The sequence below is a fragment of the Cynocephalus volans genome, chromosome 3, assembly GCF_027409185.1.
Source record: "Cynocephalus volans isolate mCynVol1 chromosome 3, mCynVol1.pri, whole genome shotgun sequence".
Classification (NCBI taxonomy): domain Eukaryota; kingdom Metazoa; phylum Chordata; class Mammalia; order Dermoptera; family Cynocephalidae; genus Cynocephalus; species Cynocephalus volans.
In genome coordinates this window covers 28,274,109-28,291,546 of record NC_084462.1, presented here as the reverse complement: position 1 = coordinate 28,291,546, position 17,438 = coordinate 28,274,109, and the positions used below count along the sequence as shown (strand labels likewise).

Sequence of the window (17,438 nt, the reverse complement as noted above, 5' to 3'; positions counted from 1 at the left end):
TGAGATAACCGGCCAGCTAAAAAGCAGGTTTTCAGGTTGTATATGCAGCATGATTGCAAATAGGCAAGAAAGTAGAAGGATATACAGAAAATAAGAAAAGCTGCCTCCAGTATGGGATATGCACAATTTTACCCCTGCATCAAACTTTCCAAATATTCCACAGTAGCTGGCTTATCTTTATCATCAGAAAAAGCAAATAAATAATAACTACCCTCTAGCTATTTGCCCTCAGGGCTGGTGCCTCCTGTGAGGTGCCCTCTGCCCCCCAGGGCAGGGGTCTGTGTAGCACATAAGGCTGTTGGGAAGAGGGGGCCAGATCCATTAAGACAACCTCAGGCCCTGGAAAAGAATGAATGGGGGTGGAGAGGCTGGGGGCGGCTGGCATTGAATTCTGGCTGTGTTCTACTGGCCAAGTGACCTCAGGCGAGGCGCTGGCCTCTCTGGACCTCTACTTCCTCATCTCTAAGTGTGGCCAACAGTGGGGACCCCTCCCTGAGTCGGGAGAGCATGAAAAGGGGCAATGCACACCAAGCATGCTTTGGAGCCTGTTCAACAGTTAATTTGCAAAGGGATCACAGCCAGACACTAGGAAGAACTTCCAGTGAACCCCTGGCTTCCAGGCTGGTTAAGGTGGCCCATGTTCCTGGGGCTCCTCCAGCAAACCGCACCCCCCACACAGCCCTCTCGCCCCACCACCTTCGGCCCACGCACCTTCTTTAGAGCCAGTGGCTGTGGCCACTGCAGAGGCTGAGGCTGAGCCAGTGGACGTCCGGCCCACGGGGCTGGAGTGCTTCCCCCCACGGCCGGGGGGCTTCAGGCCGCTGGGCTTCTGCATGGCTGTGCCACTGGGTGGGTGGACAAGGATCAGTACAGGTCACGTCCTTCCCACCATCCTCACTCACCTGCGGGCAGAGAACAGAAGTCACATCATAATGTCCCCAGACACCAGAACTTTGGCTAGATCCTCAATGCATGCCGGTGCTGACACAGTATCTTTACAGGACTCCAACACCTCCTTATCCTGTGAGGCAGGGACTATCATCACCCTCACTTTCTAGATAGGGAGCTGAAGCACAGAGCAGCGGGCCCAGGTTACACGGCATGGCCAGGTGGCGTGCTCTCTCTGGAATCAGGAGCGAATTGGCCTGGGGGTCTGCAGTGAGGGCTGCGTTAACCCCAGCAGCCCCATGCCAGGGTCAACACTGCCATCGATAGGTTGAACGTGGCTCTCACCACAGAGCATGGGCTGGTGCGGTTTCTGACACGCACAGGCAACCCCGTAGGTCACTTTCCAGTGGCCCACTGACCCTGGAGGACTAGCCAGCAACTTCATCCCTCCTGAGGGGCTGGACAAGGCAAAACTTGCCTTGATGGATCAGCTCATGGACCCCCTTGCCACACAGGCCACATTCTGGCCCTTGGGCTCACCATCCCAGCCCCTGCCCGCTCCAGCCCAGGTATGAGGACAAACACACAGAGAAGCTGACCCTCATTCACTCCCCTCCCTCACCCACGTGGGGTCCCTCCCTCAATCCCACACTGAGAAAGACTTGCTGGGCCCCCGCCTGCCTTTCCACCATGACAGCTTTGTGCCTTTAGGACAACACAGAGAAGGGGCGGCACATACCACTTACAGGGGGCCATCTTGGTTACCACATGGGAGAGCACGCCAGGGACATCTGCCAATGCAGAGAAACAGAGCTGGATCCCTGGGTCTGGAGGGCCTGGATCCAGCTGAGCCTGAAGCTAATAGCTTGAGCTCTGCACTTATATCAGCCCACAACTCCCCCCAAAACACATGCACTGTTTGCTCTTTCTCTCTCTCACTCTTTTTTTGTTTTTGTTGCTTAAACCTATTTGAGGGGCGCTGTCATGTGCAACCAAGGGTTCTGACTGACAGAAAAGCCAACCCACAATGCTCATGGCAGGAATGTGCATAGTATCCTCAGAAAGGCCCTCTGGCCAGGAAGATGAGTCAGCAATGCTATATCACCTGTCCTGGCACGGTTTGGGAAGGACCAGCGGGGCCATCAGCTCTAGGAGCAGAGAAAAATGAGCTTCCCCAAGGCACATGGCACTGGTGCCAACATGCCCAGGCGACACACCCAGGTGAGCCAATGGTAGTATCAGGTGTGCCCGTCAGCCCAGGCTTGGCCCCCAGAGCCTGCCAAATCCAACATTCCAACTCTCCGGTACCCCAGGAATTCTGGGGGCCAGGAGTCACTTGGTCAAGTTTGGGTGTGAGGCTACTCCCTTGCTCCTGGAACTGGCCCTCTGGGTGGCCAGTTCACTACGGAACTGGATGGTGGGCTCTGCACATCTCTCTCTATGAGACTGGTTAAGCCGAGCCTGAGGGGAACTGACTGAGCAAACAAGGGTGAGTGAGGGGGGTCGCTGGTAACAGAGAATGTCCCCCCTTTGGGTGACCAAATGGACCTCCTGCTGCAGTGGCTTAGCCAGGGGACCCTCTGATCCAGGAAATCCTGAAACCCTGTGCACGTGAGGCAGAGGAGAGTGTGTTGCTAGGACTGAAGCAAGGTGCAAGGACCCCGTCCCGTCTCCTCCTCTGTGTCCCTCTCTCTGCCTGAAACCCTCCCACAGAGAAAACAGCTGCAAATCACACCTCTAATAAAGGATGGTATTCAGAACATACAAAGAACTCTTACAACTCACTAAATAGAAGACAAACAACCCAATAAAAAAATGAGCAAAAGATTTGAATACACATTTCACCAAAGAAGACATAGACGGCCAATAAGCACACAGAAAAATGACTAACATCATTAGTTATGAGGACATTGCAGATCTAAAGCATGATGAGAAACATGATGACAATTCACACAGATTGGAATGTCTAAAAATGACAAAAACTGACCATATCACAGGCTGATGAGGATATAGAGCAACTGGAACACTCGTTGTCAGTGGAAATGAAAACAGTACAACCACTCTGGAAAACAGCCGGGCAGATTCTCAAAAGGTTAAATGTCGGGGCCAGCCCGTGGCTCACTCGGGAGAGTGTGGTGCTGATAACACCAAGGCCACGGGTTCGGATCCCATATAGGGATGGCCGGTTAGCTCACTGGGTGAGCACGGTGCTGACAACGCCGAGTCAAGGGTTAAGATCCACTTACCGGTTATCTTTTTTTTAAAAAAAAAAAAAAAAAAAAAGGTTAAATGTCCACCTACCATACGACCCAACCACTCAAGAGAAGTAAAAGCATATGATACGAAGATCTGTAAACATTCACAGCAGCTTTATTCATAAAAGCCAAAAAGCAGCAAGTCCATCAATGGGTGCAAGTATAAACAAAAGTGGTAATCTACATAGCAGAATACTGCTTGGCAATAATGAAGAACTACTGGTACAGGCCACAGCATGGATGGACCTCAAAATCATTACACTGAGTGGAAGAAACCAGACACAAAAGACCACATATTACATGATTCCATTTCATATGAAATTTCAGAACTATAGACAGATCAGTGGCTGCCTGAACATGGGAGAAGGGACTGAGTGCAAATGGACACAAGAGAACTTTCTAGGTGGTAAAAATGTTTTAAAACTGGACTGTGGCGATGGCTGCATGACTGTACATTTATACTGAAAGTCATCAAACTGTACACTTAAAATGGGTGAATTTTATGGTATGTAAATTAAACCTCAATTTTTAAAAAATTATATAAAAAATAAAATCTTTAAAGGGTCCCCACCAAAGTTAGTGCAACAGTCTTCAAGGTTCTCCTCATCTCTCTTCTCTTCCCTCTACCACTATGACCCTCCCTGACCCTCCACTCTAGATACACCAGCCTGTGGCCACTCCCAGATCATATTAAGCACCCTGCAGCCTCAGGGCCTTTGCACATGCCTGGAATGCTTTTCCCTCAAATATCTCAAGCTTGCTGCTCACCTCCTTCACTATCCACTCACATAGCCCTTCTAAGATTGCAATTCCTACCTGGTTCTCCCCACCCCCTACTCTGCTTTTGCTTTTCTCTACTGCACGAGGACGGGGTCTAGGGTCTACTTGTTTACTGGGGTCTCCTTAGTCCTGACAAGGATGCCTGATGCACACAGGTACTCACGGATCATTGCTGAATGAGTGAATGGCAGCTGTCTGTTGTGAGGAGAGGCCTAGGCCCTCCTGACCTCCTCAGGGCCCAGCACTCAGGATGGAGTGGTTCTTGGTGATCAGCCCAGGTGGTGTCAGACGTCACTGCCTTTCACACAGCCCATGCCCACTGGCCAGTGTGCCCTGTGAGGCAGGGACCAGGCATGATAACCGTCTCCCTGGCACTAGCTCCCCAACTAGCCTTGCTGACAATGACCCCAGATGTCCTCACCACACACCTAGTGCTTTCCCACCTCCCAGATGCTGCTTGTGCCTTTTCTCCCACCTGCTTCACTTCACCTACTGAACACCCTGCCCAGTGCCGCCTCCTCCAGGAAGTCTCCCAGGCCCTTTTGCCCATAGAGACCACAGGATCACATGCTAAGCCAAGGAGGAGAGAGTACAATGTTCTTGTCTATCTTCGTCTTGCCTCCTGGGAGCCCATAGGTAACCTCAGGCAGGGCCTCCATCTCTATTTTCTGAGAATCCAGCCCTAGCATGGTGGCTGGCACTGAGCCTGTGATCCGGAAACTCCATGTGAGAGCACTCCTGTGGTGGCCCAGAGGACAAAGGCCTTCAAGGCCAGAGATCCCCAGAGACGCTCCCTCCAGGGAAGGCTCCCATGGTGCCCTGCTGACCTCCCAGACCCCAGTGATCCTAGCAGACTCCAGTAGGAAAAACCTGTCATCTGCTAGACTTTGCACGAATGTGGCCTTGTCAGTCGTCACAAGCCCTTGAGGACACCATGGCCATCTGAAAGGGGGAACATCTGAAGCTCAGGGAAATTAGGAGACTCAAGGTCACACACTGCTGAGCAGCCGTGCTGGAATCGCATCCCCACCTGGCCTTTCACTAACTCCCTGCACTGCCCAGCTCAGCCCTGGAATAACAGTTGTGAGACCCTAGCCTCTGGGGACAGTGCCCGCTTGCCACATTGACAAAGAGACCAGAGAGCTGGCAGGAGAGGAGAACCAAGGCAGCATTCAGTCAGCCCCAGCCACCCCTGCTGAGGGCGCAGAGAAGGGGAGCCGGCGGGGGAGCAGCCCCCCTGCACCCAAGGAGCGCCCGGAACCAGGGTGAACAGGAAGAGGGGGAGGCCAGCCACCCTTCTGTGACTCAGCTGTGCCTGTGGTACAGAGGAAAAGAGGGGGTTTCTTGGAAAAAGCTGGGCCATGGAGATGAACTGGCCTCTGCGGGAGGCGGGGAAGGGGTGGAGTTAAGTCCTGTGCAGCCAGAGGTCCAAGCCCCAGACCTGCAACATGTGGCCCTGCCACAGCCTCGGTTTTGTCACCTGTGAAATGGGGTACACATTTTGCTGCCTCATGGGACTGCTGACGCCCCCGCCTCCATCGTGGCCTCTGGGGCCCAGGGCCCAGAGGAGGCAGGCAGCACTCCCAACAGACATTGATGGCCATTTACAAGACAAGCCTGGCTGCACTGCAGGGTGTGCATTTCAGCTGCCTGGGGGTGGCAGGCCGGGGTTTCAGTGGGAGGAGGCCCAGGGACTCTCTGTCCATCAGCGGCCCCAACAGAAGAGGGGAAAGTGCCAAGTATGCACTGGAAAGCCCACTCTGTCTGGCCAGTGTTGCCTGAGGGTGAGGGAGGTGGGCACCGGAGCAGACGCGCCTGCTGAGGCCTGGCCACGGCCCATCTGGGTGCTCCTGCTGGGAGGGGTGGGCACTGTTACAGTGGGGACGCTGCTGCTGGCTGAGGCTGGGCTGTGCCCACACCCCCCTGATGCCTGCTCTCCCAGGGCCATCCGCACAGTCCTGGCTGTGAAGGTGCTCGTGCCCCTGTCTCCTGAGCTGTGTGTGACTGCATGCAGGGCCTGGTGAGGCAACCAAGGTGGACATGGTGCCACCCGGACAACGACAGCATCAGAGGGCAACAGCTCTGCACCAGGGAGCCCGGGGCAGAGGGTCTCGGGCCCTACAGGGGACACTGGAGAAGGCACAGACCATGCTCTGCCAGTTCAAGCAAACAGCCCAGGATCTAGTGTGGATGAAATGGGGTGGGGGTGGGGCATCCAGAGACTGGGAGAGACAAGCAGGGGTTTTTCCGGCCACACCCAGGCACCAGGCTGAAGGGAGAGGAGCCAGGAAGGACTTCAGTGAGTGGTCTGACACAACTGGATGTGCATGTCAGCAAAGCTGCTCTTGGGGCTGATGAGGACAATGAACTGGGGGGGGTGGCGGGTGCTGGGGACAGGGAGGCTGGCTGGGGACTGTTGTGACGGGGGAGCAATAATGAGGCTTGAACTGGGTCAGAGGCAGGGCTGAAGAGACAGAGAGGCGAGAGATGCTGAGTGGGACTTGGTGGCAAACAGGGAACGGAGGGGTGTTCATCCCTGGAACTTGTGAATACATCACGTTATATGGCAAGGGGAAATTAAGATTGCTAATAAGGTAACTGGATTACCTGGGTGGGCCCGATGACATTGTATGGTCCTTACGAACGGAAGAGGAAGGCAGGAGAAGGAGAACAGGAGATGGCAGTATGGGAAGAACTCGATCCCAATGTTGGCTTTCAAAATGGAAGAAGGGGCCATGAGCCAAGGAATGGGGGGGCGGGCCTCCAGAAGATGGAAAAGGCTAAGAAACAGATTCTTCCCTCGAGCCTCCAGAAGGAACACAGCCCTGCTGACACCTTGATTTTAGCCTAGTGAAAGCCATTTCAGACTTCTGACCTCCAGAATTGTAAATTACTGGGGATAATAGATTTGTGCAGTCTTCAGACACTCAGTTGGGGTAATTTGTTATAGCAGCAGTAGGAAATGAATACACTTACTTCACACCACATACAAAAGTCAGTTCCAGACAGACAGCAGATCTAAATGTGAAGGTAAAACAACAGTTTTTAGAAGAAGACTCAGAAGATCTTCATAACACTGGAGCAGGTGAAAGTCTTCAAACAGGACACAGAAAGTGCTAAAAATAAGGGAAGAAATGGATAAATTGGACATTAAGATTACGAGCTTCTGTGTATCAAATGACACCACTGAGAGAGACAGAGAATGAAAGGACAAGCCACACTTGCTATTCCTATATTCTACAAAGGGTTCATATTCAGAGTATACAAAGAACTCTAACAAATCAGCACAAGTTAGAAAAGTCAGAAAAAGATGAACAAGCACTTCACAAGAAGAGGATATTCAAAGACCAATAAAAGAAACGACGAAAAGATTCAACTTCATTAGTCACCATGGTAACATCCACCAGAATGGATAAAACGAGAAAGACTGACCATAGCAAGTGTTGGTGAGGTGTGGACCATCCAGAATGCTCACGCTCTGCTGGTAGGAGTGGAAATTAGTTTTAGCAATTTGGAAAACAGTTTGGTGCTACATACTAAAGCTGGACATACATAACTCTATGTCCTGGCAATTCCACCCCCAGGTATACTCCCAACAGAAATGTGTACATAAACGCACCAAAAGGTATATACCATTCCTAATAATCCCAAACTGGAAACAACCCAACTATCCATCATCATTAGAGTGAGTGATTAGCTGGCCAGTTAGCTCAGTGGGTTAGAGCACAGATAATGGCCAGCTGCAAAAATAAATAAATAAATAAAAGAGCAAATAAGTTGTAGACTGTTCACACAATGGAATAACATACAGCAATGAGAACCACCTACAACTACATGCAACAATGTATATTAACTTTGCAATTATTCATAATAGAGAGCAAAAGAGGCCAGATATAAAGAAGTGCCCAGACTACGAGGGTTTGCTTCTATTTAAAGTGAAGTTCAAAGCACCGAAATTCACTGATAGTGTCAGGAACCAGGGAAGGAGTTACCTTGGGTTAGGGGTATCAACTGGAAGGAAAAAATCAGCTTCTGGGGAGCTAGTGTGTCTGATTCTTGATTTAGGTGTTTGTTACACACGCATTTCAGTTTAAGAAGATTCCAAGAGCTGTACACTTGTGATATGTGCACTTTTCTGTATGGCTATCATTCTTCCATAAAAAGTTTTTAAATGACCTGGGCTAGGGGTGGGTGACGGCGGGAGAGGAGAAAGCAGGGAAAACCCAGATCACTATCCCAGGGGTGGTCCCTGTGGCTGTGGCACCCTCCCATCAGACTGCCCCCAGCCAGTGACCCCTAACCCTGTGATGTACTGGAGCACGTGTCTCCCCCCATGGTTCTGTGAGCTCCCCGTGGACAGGCCCAAGCCCACTGGAGTTCAAGAACCCAGAGCCCAGCACACGGTGGTACTGTGCTGAAAGAACCACCTCTCTGCACCGACCTGCTTCCCTAAAGGTCCGGAGTCCACAAGCCGAGCGTCCTCTCACATTCCCCAGCCTTCCCCTGCAGGCACAGAGCGAGGAGGCGGCTGAACCCGCTGCGGTTCTGTCCTGGCCCCTGAGTGGCATGAGAGGCCCCAGCCAGAGGGGAGGGGGTGTGAACCAGGGCCCAGAGAGACAACCAGGGTGTGGCAGCCTGGAGAAGGGATGAGGCAGCCAGCAGGCCATGGCACCATCTATACCTCTGAAAGGTGGCCCAGTGCTGCTGGGGTGGAAGGTAGAGGAAGGCAGAACTTGGTAGACCCAGGAGTGAGGTCAGTCACTAACAAGCCCTCAAAATCAGCCTTTTCTTTTATTACTTCCAGAAAGGGCAGCCCCATCGGAGCAATCAAATTCCAGCTGAATGCCCCAGACTGGGACCCACACCCTCACAGCTGGCACACTACCAGGCCTCTGCACACGCCGTGCCCTCTGCCTAGAATGCCCTCCCTCTCATCCACCAGCAAACTCCCTCACCTCTCACTGAGAGCAGCTTTATGAGGGCAGGGTCTCTGCACATCTTGTTCATTGCTGGGCTATTGGTACCTAGGACAGCACCTGGCACATAATAGACAGGAGCTCCTGTGCCACCCTCACCCTCCTCACGTTGAGTGGGGTGCCCACAGCAGCTTGCTCACACCCCATCCTGCTTGAAGCTGTCTCTGGGAAGGACAGAGAGAAGCAACTCAATCTTCCCACTGACTCACATCCTGCTGGAAACCCCAGCCCTGAGCACACAGCAGCAGGCAGTGGACCCCATCCCATCATGGAGAGGACCGAGCAGGGGCTGAGCCTCCTCTCAGAGGGGACTCCTGCTCAGCTGGCATGGCTGCCCTGAGAGCCTCTCCTGAGCTCACACCATGACTCTGAGGCTGCACAGAAGCATCTCCCTGGGGCCCAGGCACAAGCTTACCTACGACACCAAGCCAGGAGCCCACCGACCTGGGTCTAAGAGGTGACCCACCACTTACTAGCAAGTAACTGGACACAAGGGGACCTGCAAGTGGACAAACATTGGTTTTAGGGACTGTTTGAATTTTCTAGGGATGCCCTAACAAAATACCAAGACTGGGTGGCTTAAACAACAGAACTTAATTTTCTCACAGTTCTGGAGGCTGGAAGTCTGACATCAAGGAGTCAGCAGGGTTGGTTTCTTCTGAAGCCTCTCTCTTTGGCTTGCAGATGGCCATCATCTCCGTGTGTCCTCACAAGGTTATCTCCTGTACACGTCTGTGTCCAAATGTCCTCTTCTTACAAGGACACTACCATCTTGGATTAGGGACCACCCCAATGACTTCATTTGAACTAGATTACCTCTGTGAAGACCCTCCCTTTAAATAAGGTCACTTCTTTAACACTGGGGGTTAGGAGTTGAACATATGCATTTTAGGAGGACACAATTCAACCCATAACAGGTACCCCCAAAATGTTAGATATTACAATGGTGTGTGGCCCTAGAAAAACCATAGCACATTAAGTAGATATACAGTACCTCTGTAGTATGAAAATGTCATGAGGGGCTGGCAATTTGGAAAAAAATGCCTAGGAAGGGCTAGAGGGGGTGGAGGTGATAATGAAAAAAAAGTTGAGAACCACTGCTGGGGACAAGCACTGTACTCTCTGGCCTCCCCGTTCTCATCCACAACAGGAGTTGACAATGGAACCCCTTCACTCTGGGACTGTAAGGTTTCAATGAGGTTCTGCCTAAAATGCTCCCAGCACAGTGCCTGGCACAGAACAACATCCCCCAGCCCCACCATGGAGCAACTATATCACTGTCAATAACAACATTAGCTGGGAGCTCCTGAGTACTCCAGACCCTCCCCTACAGCAGCCCCCCTCAGGGGAAGGGTGATCCATGTCCACACCACTCTCTGCTCTAGACAGAAGGTTTTCTATGCGGGGTTGTAAGAGAGCATTTGCTTCTTCACTGTGCTTGACTCAAAACCTGCATGAGTATACTTGGTGTTGGGGGTTTGGGCCTGCATGGGACCCCCTCCTCTACTGAGCTGCTCCAGTCTGTGGGGGCCACAGACCTGTAACAATTGTTCAGCTCCAAGCACCATTTTAAGCACTTTATAAATATTAACTCATTTAATCTTCACAACAGCCCTACAAAGAAGATACTTTTATAAGTTCCACTTTACCGGTGGGGAAACTGAGGCACAGAGAAGCCAAGTCACTTGCCCAAGGTTACAAAACTAATCAATGGCAGAGCTGGGATTCGAACTGAGGCCCTCTGGCCATAGAGTGTGTGCTTTTAACTGCTTTTCTTGACTTCCTCAAAACCAAGACCAACTCTCTTCCAGGCACCCAGGTTGGGGGTGACTAGGGCAGACATTTAGACAGGAGGCCTCAGAGCCGAGGCCACAGTCTGCAGCACCTTCGCCAGCTGACCCCAGCCCTCACCTGCCTCAGGCTTGGTCTTCTGGGCACCCTTCCACCCTGTACTCCAACCTCCCTGAACAGTTCTTTGCTCCTGAAGATATCCCTCCCCATCCCTGTTCTGCTGGGAGTATCTTCTCCACTCTTCTATCCCTTTTCAAACTCCCTCTCAAAGCTCTGTAAGACTCAAGAGGTGTTGCCTGCTGCCTCTGCTTCTCCCCAGAGCTGTGCACACCTCTGTATCCCAGGCCCCCACCTCCATGAGTGTGGGGGCTGCAAATGCCCCCTCCAGAGATGGGCTTCTCCAGACAGAGACCAGCCTCACTCCTGATTGCAACTTCCCACCCAGCCCTGGAGGCCTTCATGGAGGGGGCTGGCTACGCAGCATCAGCCCCAGCTCTTGGCTCCTTGCAGTGACCAGCAAGGACCTTCCAGGAGGATTAGAGGGATCAGAAGGCAGCTGCCATCTCATCTGTCTGTCCCTCCTTCCCTCTGCATTCTAGACATCCACGGGGGCCATACCGCAGGACCACAGTGTTCATCCCTCCCTGGAGTCCCTCACTCCTGTATTAATATTACATGTGGCAGGGCTTGCACGAAACGATGTAACATTATAAAGCCACCCCAAACTCCTATTTCCTCCTCAGATCTGGCTGCTAGAAAGCTCGGAGTCAAATTATCTCCAACAGGCGCGCAGAAGTTTCCTCCAGCCTCATTTGATTTTTGCTACCCCAGGTTTCCTCCTGCCCCAGTTTTCTCATTTATTTTTAATCTTGTTATAATCTGTGCTTATCTTTGTAAATCACTGCCAAGTCCTTTCTGGAATCAGACGAAGAACACTTAAAATCCTTTCAGATGTCTTCCCTCCCCTCTTCCAGGGCCCCTGGTCAGAAAGAAGCTGAATGTGAGCTGAGGGAACGAACGGACAGAATTGCACAGTGAATAGTCTACAGTAGAAAAAGCAACAGCCTGAGCGGGAGCAGAAGGGTACGTACGAGGTGGCCAAAGATCCACAGACACCAAACGTCACTCTTCCCTCACGAAGTGAGTCCACCCTTGCAGGATCTGACAACCAGATGCCCATCTTCACACCCGACTTGGGAGAATGGTGGGTGCCACACTGAGCTCCCAGCTGGATGCTCTACTCCCTGCTCCCCAAACTTCTCCCCTTCTTTCCTCCCTTTGCACCTATCAGGAGTGTCTTCCCCCGCCCATCCTTCAAGACACAGCCCTAGTCCTCCTCCCCCAGGAAGCCCCAGACCACCCCTCCCACCCACTGCCACGCCTTCAGGAGTAGCCCTCAGAACGACCTGCAACCACTGCCCAGGCAATTACCCCACTAGGCATGAAGTATCTGGCCTTAAAATGTTTCTGAAAGGTGCTAACATTTTTTACATTTCCAGGAAGAGGGCTGGTGTCTTCCCAATTCAATAAAAGCTCAATGATTCATGCTGGGGTGTGGGCAAGGGCTGGGGCACCCCAGAACGGAGCCGGGGGTAGAACCAGCCAGGCTGGGCTGCAGGCAGGAGCAGACCAGCCCTGGACACTCACAGGGATCGCCTCCGGGGAGTGGGGGGAGGCTGGAAAACCAGGCCCTCTTCCTGAGCCTCAGCTTCTGCCCTCTGGCAAGAAGGGCAAAGAGGGAAGGGGGTCAGGAGTGGGGGTCTTCCTGGGCTTCAGCTAGAGTCACAGGTATGATTCCAATCATGGAGCAAGAGGCGCTCAGTCAAGACGGAAGCCATTAAGGGGACAAGGTCCTAAATTTATGCCTCGTTAATAAAAACCACCTGGCCTGTTCTGCTTTCTATTCAGAAGGGAAACATTTCATTAACATCCTGCAGCATTTCCTCTGAAAACATGAGTTTTGTATTACTGTTTCTGTTGCGACGACCCTGGCTGTGCAGCCCAGAGAGAAGGGAGTGTGTGTGGGACCGGCTGGGGTGGGAAGGGGGCTCGGGTCCCATGCTGGCGATCGGACCCCCAGTCCCCAGGTCCTGAAGGGAGAGAGACTTCCCTTGTCCCCAGGCCAGGCCCAGGGGAGGCCAGTGGTGGGCAGCCCAGCCATCCCCACACCAGCAAGATCAGTACACCACATTTATCGCAACGAATCATGCTGCTAAGTGGTGGAGACCCATGTGCTGTACCCTGTGGCACAATGCTTAATTGACCATGGTCTGCCTCCCCGTCAGACCACGAGCGCCTGTGCTCCGCGATGCCTGATTTGCTGGTCTTCACCCAGCACACACCATGCGTTACAAATGCCGCCGACTCATGATACAAGCTGTGCCTGCACTGTCTCCCACCCCCAGCCCCAGCGACCACGCGGCCTGCCCCCACGGGCTGGACAGATAGGGGTGGGCTCCCTCATTCAGCCTGGACCAATCAGTCTTTCTGGCACCCCGAGAGGAGGGGAGCACCACCGGGAGGTCAAGCCGAAGCCACCATTCAGGTCAGCCACACTGGGCCAGAGAGAGCTAGCCTGTAGGGAAAGGCTAAGAAAATAAAACCACAGTACAGAGAGAGGGAAGCCGGAGGAGGGGCTGCGTGCAAGCTTCCTGGGTCCTGCAGGGCCGGGCGGTCTGCAAGTGTTTGCTGCACGGGTTCATGATCCCTACTCTTTTTTTTTTTTTTAAAGATGACTGGTAAGGGGATCTTAACCCTTGACTTGGTGTTGTGAGCACCACGCTCAGACAGTGAGCGAACCGGCCATCCGTATATGGGATCCGAACCCGGGGCCTTGGTGTTATCAGCACCGCACTCTCCCGAGTGAGCCACGGGCCGGCCCCAATGATCCCTACTCTTAAATCCCCTTGCACCTAACCTACTTGGAGGAGGTTCCTGTTCCTGCTACAAAATAATCCCAAAGACATGGGATCAGAGGGCACAGCCCCACCCCCTAAAGCCAGCCCTGCTCATCAAACCATGCCCACCACTCACAGCCCATAAACGGTGTGTAGGAGAGGCAAGCCTGGGTCTGATGTGCATGGGAGCATGGGAGGGCCCCCATGAGAAGGCAAGGAACAGCCCACTGGGGATGGCCGTAAACACCAGCTAGTGTGTTTGGACTTGTACCTGAGCAAATGGAGTGGAGGTGTCTGAGCAAGGCGTGACCATAATTGTGCTTTGGGGAAATGGATCTGGGAGGTGGGGAGAATGGCATGGAGGAAGAGGGCGTGCCTCCCAGGCACACAGTAGGTGCTTAATGAATGCGTGAAAGGCAAATGGAGCAACCTCTCTGTGCCACAATGTCCTCATCAGTAAAATGTAGGCGGCATAATTAAAATATCCACAAACGAATGCATACATTTAAAGAGTTCGGAACCATTCCCGACATAGAGTATGCACTGAATATACACTAATTTTTTTTAAAAAAACCTGCACAAAGACTGAAATTCTCCCAAGAACCACGGGGTAGGAAACCAGAGGGTCCCGAGGGCAGCTTCCCTCCCTGGGAAAGGAAGCAGAGGTACAGCAGGTGGCGTCAAGAGAGCAGGACCAACTCTTGGGGTGGGGGGCCAGAGAGGGGAGGCCAGGAGGGAAATAAGGGACACTGTGGCCAGGCCTGCTAGGTGGGAGCAGGTGGCCTTTCCATCACCTAGGGAGGCAGGAACAGCAGGACCTGGGGCACAGCTAACACCCAAAGGTAGACAAGAAGCCTGAGAAGATGAGCCTCCTGTCACCCAACGTGTGTGAATGGAGGCTGGAGGGCCACTCAGTGTGGCAGCAACAACAAACACTTACAGAACATCTACTCTGTCACAGGGCACACAATTCTCTCAACAACCCTAACAGGCAGATACCATAAGTATCCCAATCTTATAGGTGGGGAAATCAAGGCAGAGAGGGGTGCAGTGGCCACACAGCTGGTAAGTGGCAGAGCTGGCATTTGAACTCAGGCTGGCAGGCTTCAGCTTCCAAACTGCTAACCGACAAGTGGACAGCAGATACTGGAAAGGGAACAGTGCCCCTCTCGGTGGATTTCCCCTCTAAGGCTCTAGGTGCCGAATTCCAGGCACCACCTCCCCAGCCTGCTGAGTGCCAAGTGCCTGGGCTCAGGTGCACAGAGGCATGTGCAGAGGCTCCTCTCAAACCCCCTCCACCTGGCTCTTCTGCTTTTGGAGCCCCTCTCCATCTCCTTCCCCCTCCCCTGTCCTGGAGCCCAACACCCATGCACCCTGTACTCAGGGGCACCTACCATTTGCAGGAGAGTACCTGCACATGGTATTCACCTGGGAAGGTAGGAGGGACAGAACAATCCCTTTCCTCAGCAGGACTTCCCCTGCCTTAAACCCTGCACCCTAAGCCACCTAAATCCTTTGCTGCTCCTCTAACCCAACAGGCTTCTTGCCTCCTTTCCCAGCTCCAAGCCCCTGCCCACCCTCTCTCTCCTGCATGAAGCCACCTTCAGCATCCTGGCAGCACGCTGCACGGCACTCTGTCCCGATTCCTGGTCTGCCCCATCCTCCAGGGGTCCCTCCTCTATGCCCCCAGCTGCCCACCATGCACTCAGCAAGTGCTGCTGGGCTTTGCTCCTTGGGGACGGCAAGGCTCCGGTCCTGTTTACCTGCCAGTTCCTGGCAGTGCCTGTCCAGGTGACCGTGGCTGGATGAATGAAGGGCTCATTGTTTACATTTACAACGGAAAGAAGGACCTTTAGCACATACGAGGTGAGGCAGCCCCACGTGGTGCTCCTTGCACCCTCCTCCTCTGCCCACAGCCCTAGGCCAGCCCCATCCCCACCAGCCTCTCTCCAGCGTCTTACAAGATTGAGGGCAGCCCCTCTCATCCTAGATTCCTACCTCTCACCCAGAAGGGACAGGAGAGGTCTCAAAGGTTGGGAGACGCACCGGCTGGGTGTGTGACTCCCTCCAAGGTGCCCCCTCCGCCCGTCCTTCCCAGGGTGGAGCTGGGGCCTGCGTGGCAGTGCCCAGTGAGCACCACCCGGCCCAGGCGCCGTCTGAAGGGTCCAAACGGGCGGGCCCTGAAGGCTCGACCAAGCATCCTCCGCGGCCGCCGCCCCTCCCTAGGGGGAGGGCAGAAAATCTGCTGCCTCACCAGCCACCAGCGCCAGCGTGGGGAGGGCACCCCCTGCGGGAAGCCGCCCGCCCCAGTCTCCCCCGACCCCTCCTCAGCCATGCACTTCAACCAAGTTTTGCAAACGGCATCGGCCAAGCGACCACAGCCGGCGGGCGGGGGCTCCGTGTGCTCCCAGACCCCGGGTCTGAAGATGGGGGTTTTATGGCCGCGCCCACCAGGCTGTGTCCCCGGACCTGTGAGCCCAGAGAGCCCTGCGGCGCGTCCAGCCGCCTGGCGCTGCCCCTAGGAGGGGGACAGGCGGTCCCCCAGCAGACGGGCCGAACCGCCTGTCCGTGGGTGGGGGCGCCGACGGTGCCGGCGATGCCTTCGCCACGGGGACCCACAGCCCGGGAAGCGCCCCCAAGCCCAGCAGCCCGTGCAGGCGACGGGGAAGTCGGGGGCGCACCCGGCCAGCTCCCTCCCACGCCCACCCGCGGCGTCCGACCCTTCCGCCTCTGCCCACGCCCGACAATGCCTCCCGCGGCCGCACGGCTTCCGACCAGGCGCGGGCTGCCGCCACCCCTCGCAGCTCTCCGTCCTTTGTTGCCCGCGCCAGCCCGTCCCCGAGCCCCCCGGCTGCTCCTACCTGCGCCCCTGCAGCATCGGGCTCGGGGCGGGAGGCCGGCCGCCGAGGGGGGCGAGGATGCTGCGGCCCCTCCCTGCGCGGCACTGCCCACCGCGCTGCAGCCCCTCCTGGCCCCGGGGCGGGCTGTGCGCTCGGCGCTCCCGGGCCGGCGGCCGCGGGAAGGCGGGAGGCGGGGACGGAGGAAGCCCGGCCGCCGCCTGCGCGCCCCGCGGCCGAGCCGAGCCGAGCGCCAGCGGAGCCAGCGGCCGGGCTCCGGGAGGGAACAAAAGGGGCCGGCGCTGGGGCGGGCGCGGGAGGGCGGGGCCTGGCGCGGCGGGGGTCAGGCGTGCGCGCGCGGCCTCGCGGTTCTCAGGCCGCGGCGCCGTGCGAAGGTGGGCGGGAGGGCGGAAAACGCGGAGGAACCTCGGCGCCCCGCCTCCTCGGGACGCCTCCGCCCGCGGCCGCCTTCTGTGGGGAGTCCGGGAGTCGCACACGCCCACCTGAGCGCTGGCCACGTATTGGTGCTTAAATCGTGTTTGGTGAAAGAGCATCCTTCGGCCATGCTCTGCTTACGAGGATGTCCCAGACCGCTAGGAGAGACAGAAGCAGCTCGGAAGTGGGGAGGGTGGGGAGTCCTGGAGTTTCCGGGAAGGCTTCACAGAGGAGATGATGTTTGGACTGGACGGAAAGGGACGAGGAGGGGACAGTGTAGCCGAGGTGAGAACTTCAGGTCTCACCTTGAGGCCAAAGCAGGTCGGGAGCCGTGTCATAGGTCTTACGGTGACTGGCTTCCAGTATGTCTGTGGAAAAAGTGGTACCCAAGATACAGATGAACTCTGCACCCTCCTCACCAGGACGGGATCTGTCTCCTGCCATATCAGAGGGGTTGAGACGGCTGCCTGGGTGGAGCAGACACTAAGAGGCAGCCCAGGAACCAAGAAGTAGCCAAATCCCAACATCCTTAGTGCCCGGGCTCGGAGTTGGCTTTTGTGCCTCGGTTTCCCTCTTCGT

At 54.9% G+C, this 17,438-nt stretch overlaps 1 protein-coding gene across 2 annotated transcripts in view; it reads right to left on the bottom strand.

The window, feature by feature from the left end:
- Nucleotides 1-16,655, bottom strand: part of CLIP2 (CAP-Gly domain containing linker protein 2) — a 78,469-nt gene extending 61,814 nt beyond the window's left edge. For both annotated transcript variants that reach the window (XM_063089499.1, XM_063089500.1), the window contains exons 1-2: nucleotides 16,449-16,655; nucleotides 712-902 (exon numbers count right to left, since the gene is read on the bottom strand). In XM_063089499.1, coding sequence (XP_062945569.1) covers nucleotides 712-835 — 124 coding nt within the window. In that variant the 5' untranslated portion in view covers nucleotides 836-902; nucleotides 16,449-16,655. The remainder of the gene's footprint in view (nucleotides 1-711; nucleotides 903-16,448) is intronic.
- Between the last annotated feature and the right edge of the window lie 783 nt (nucleotides 16,656-17,438).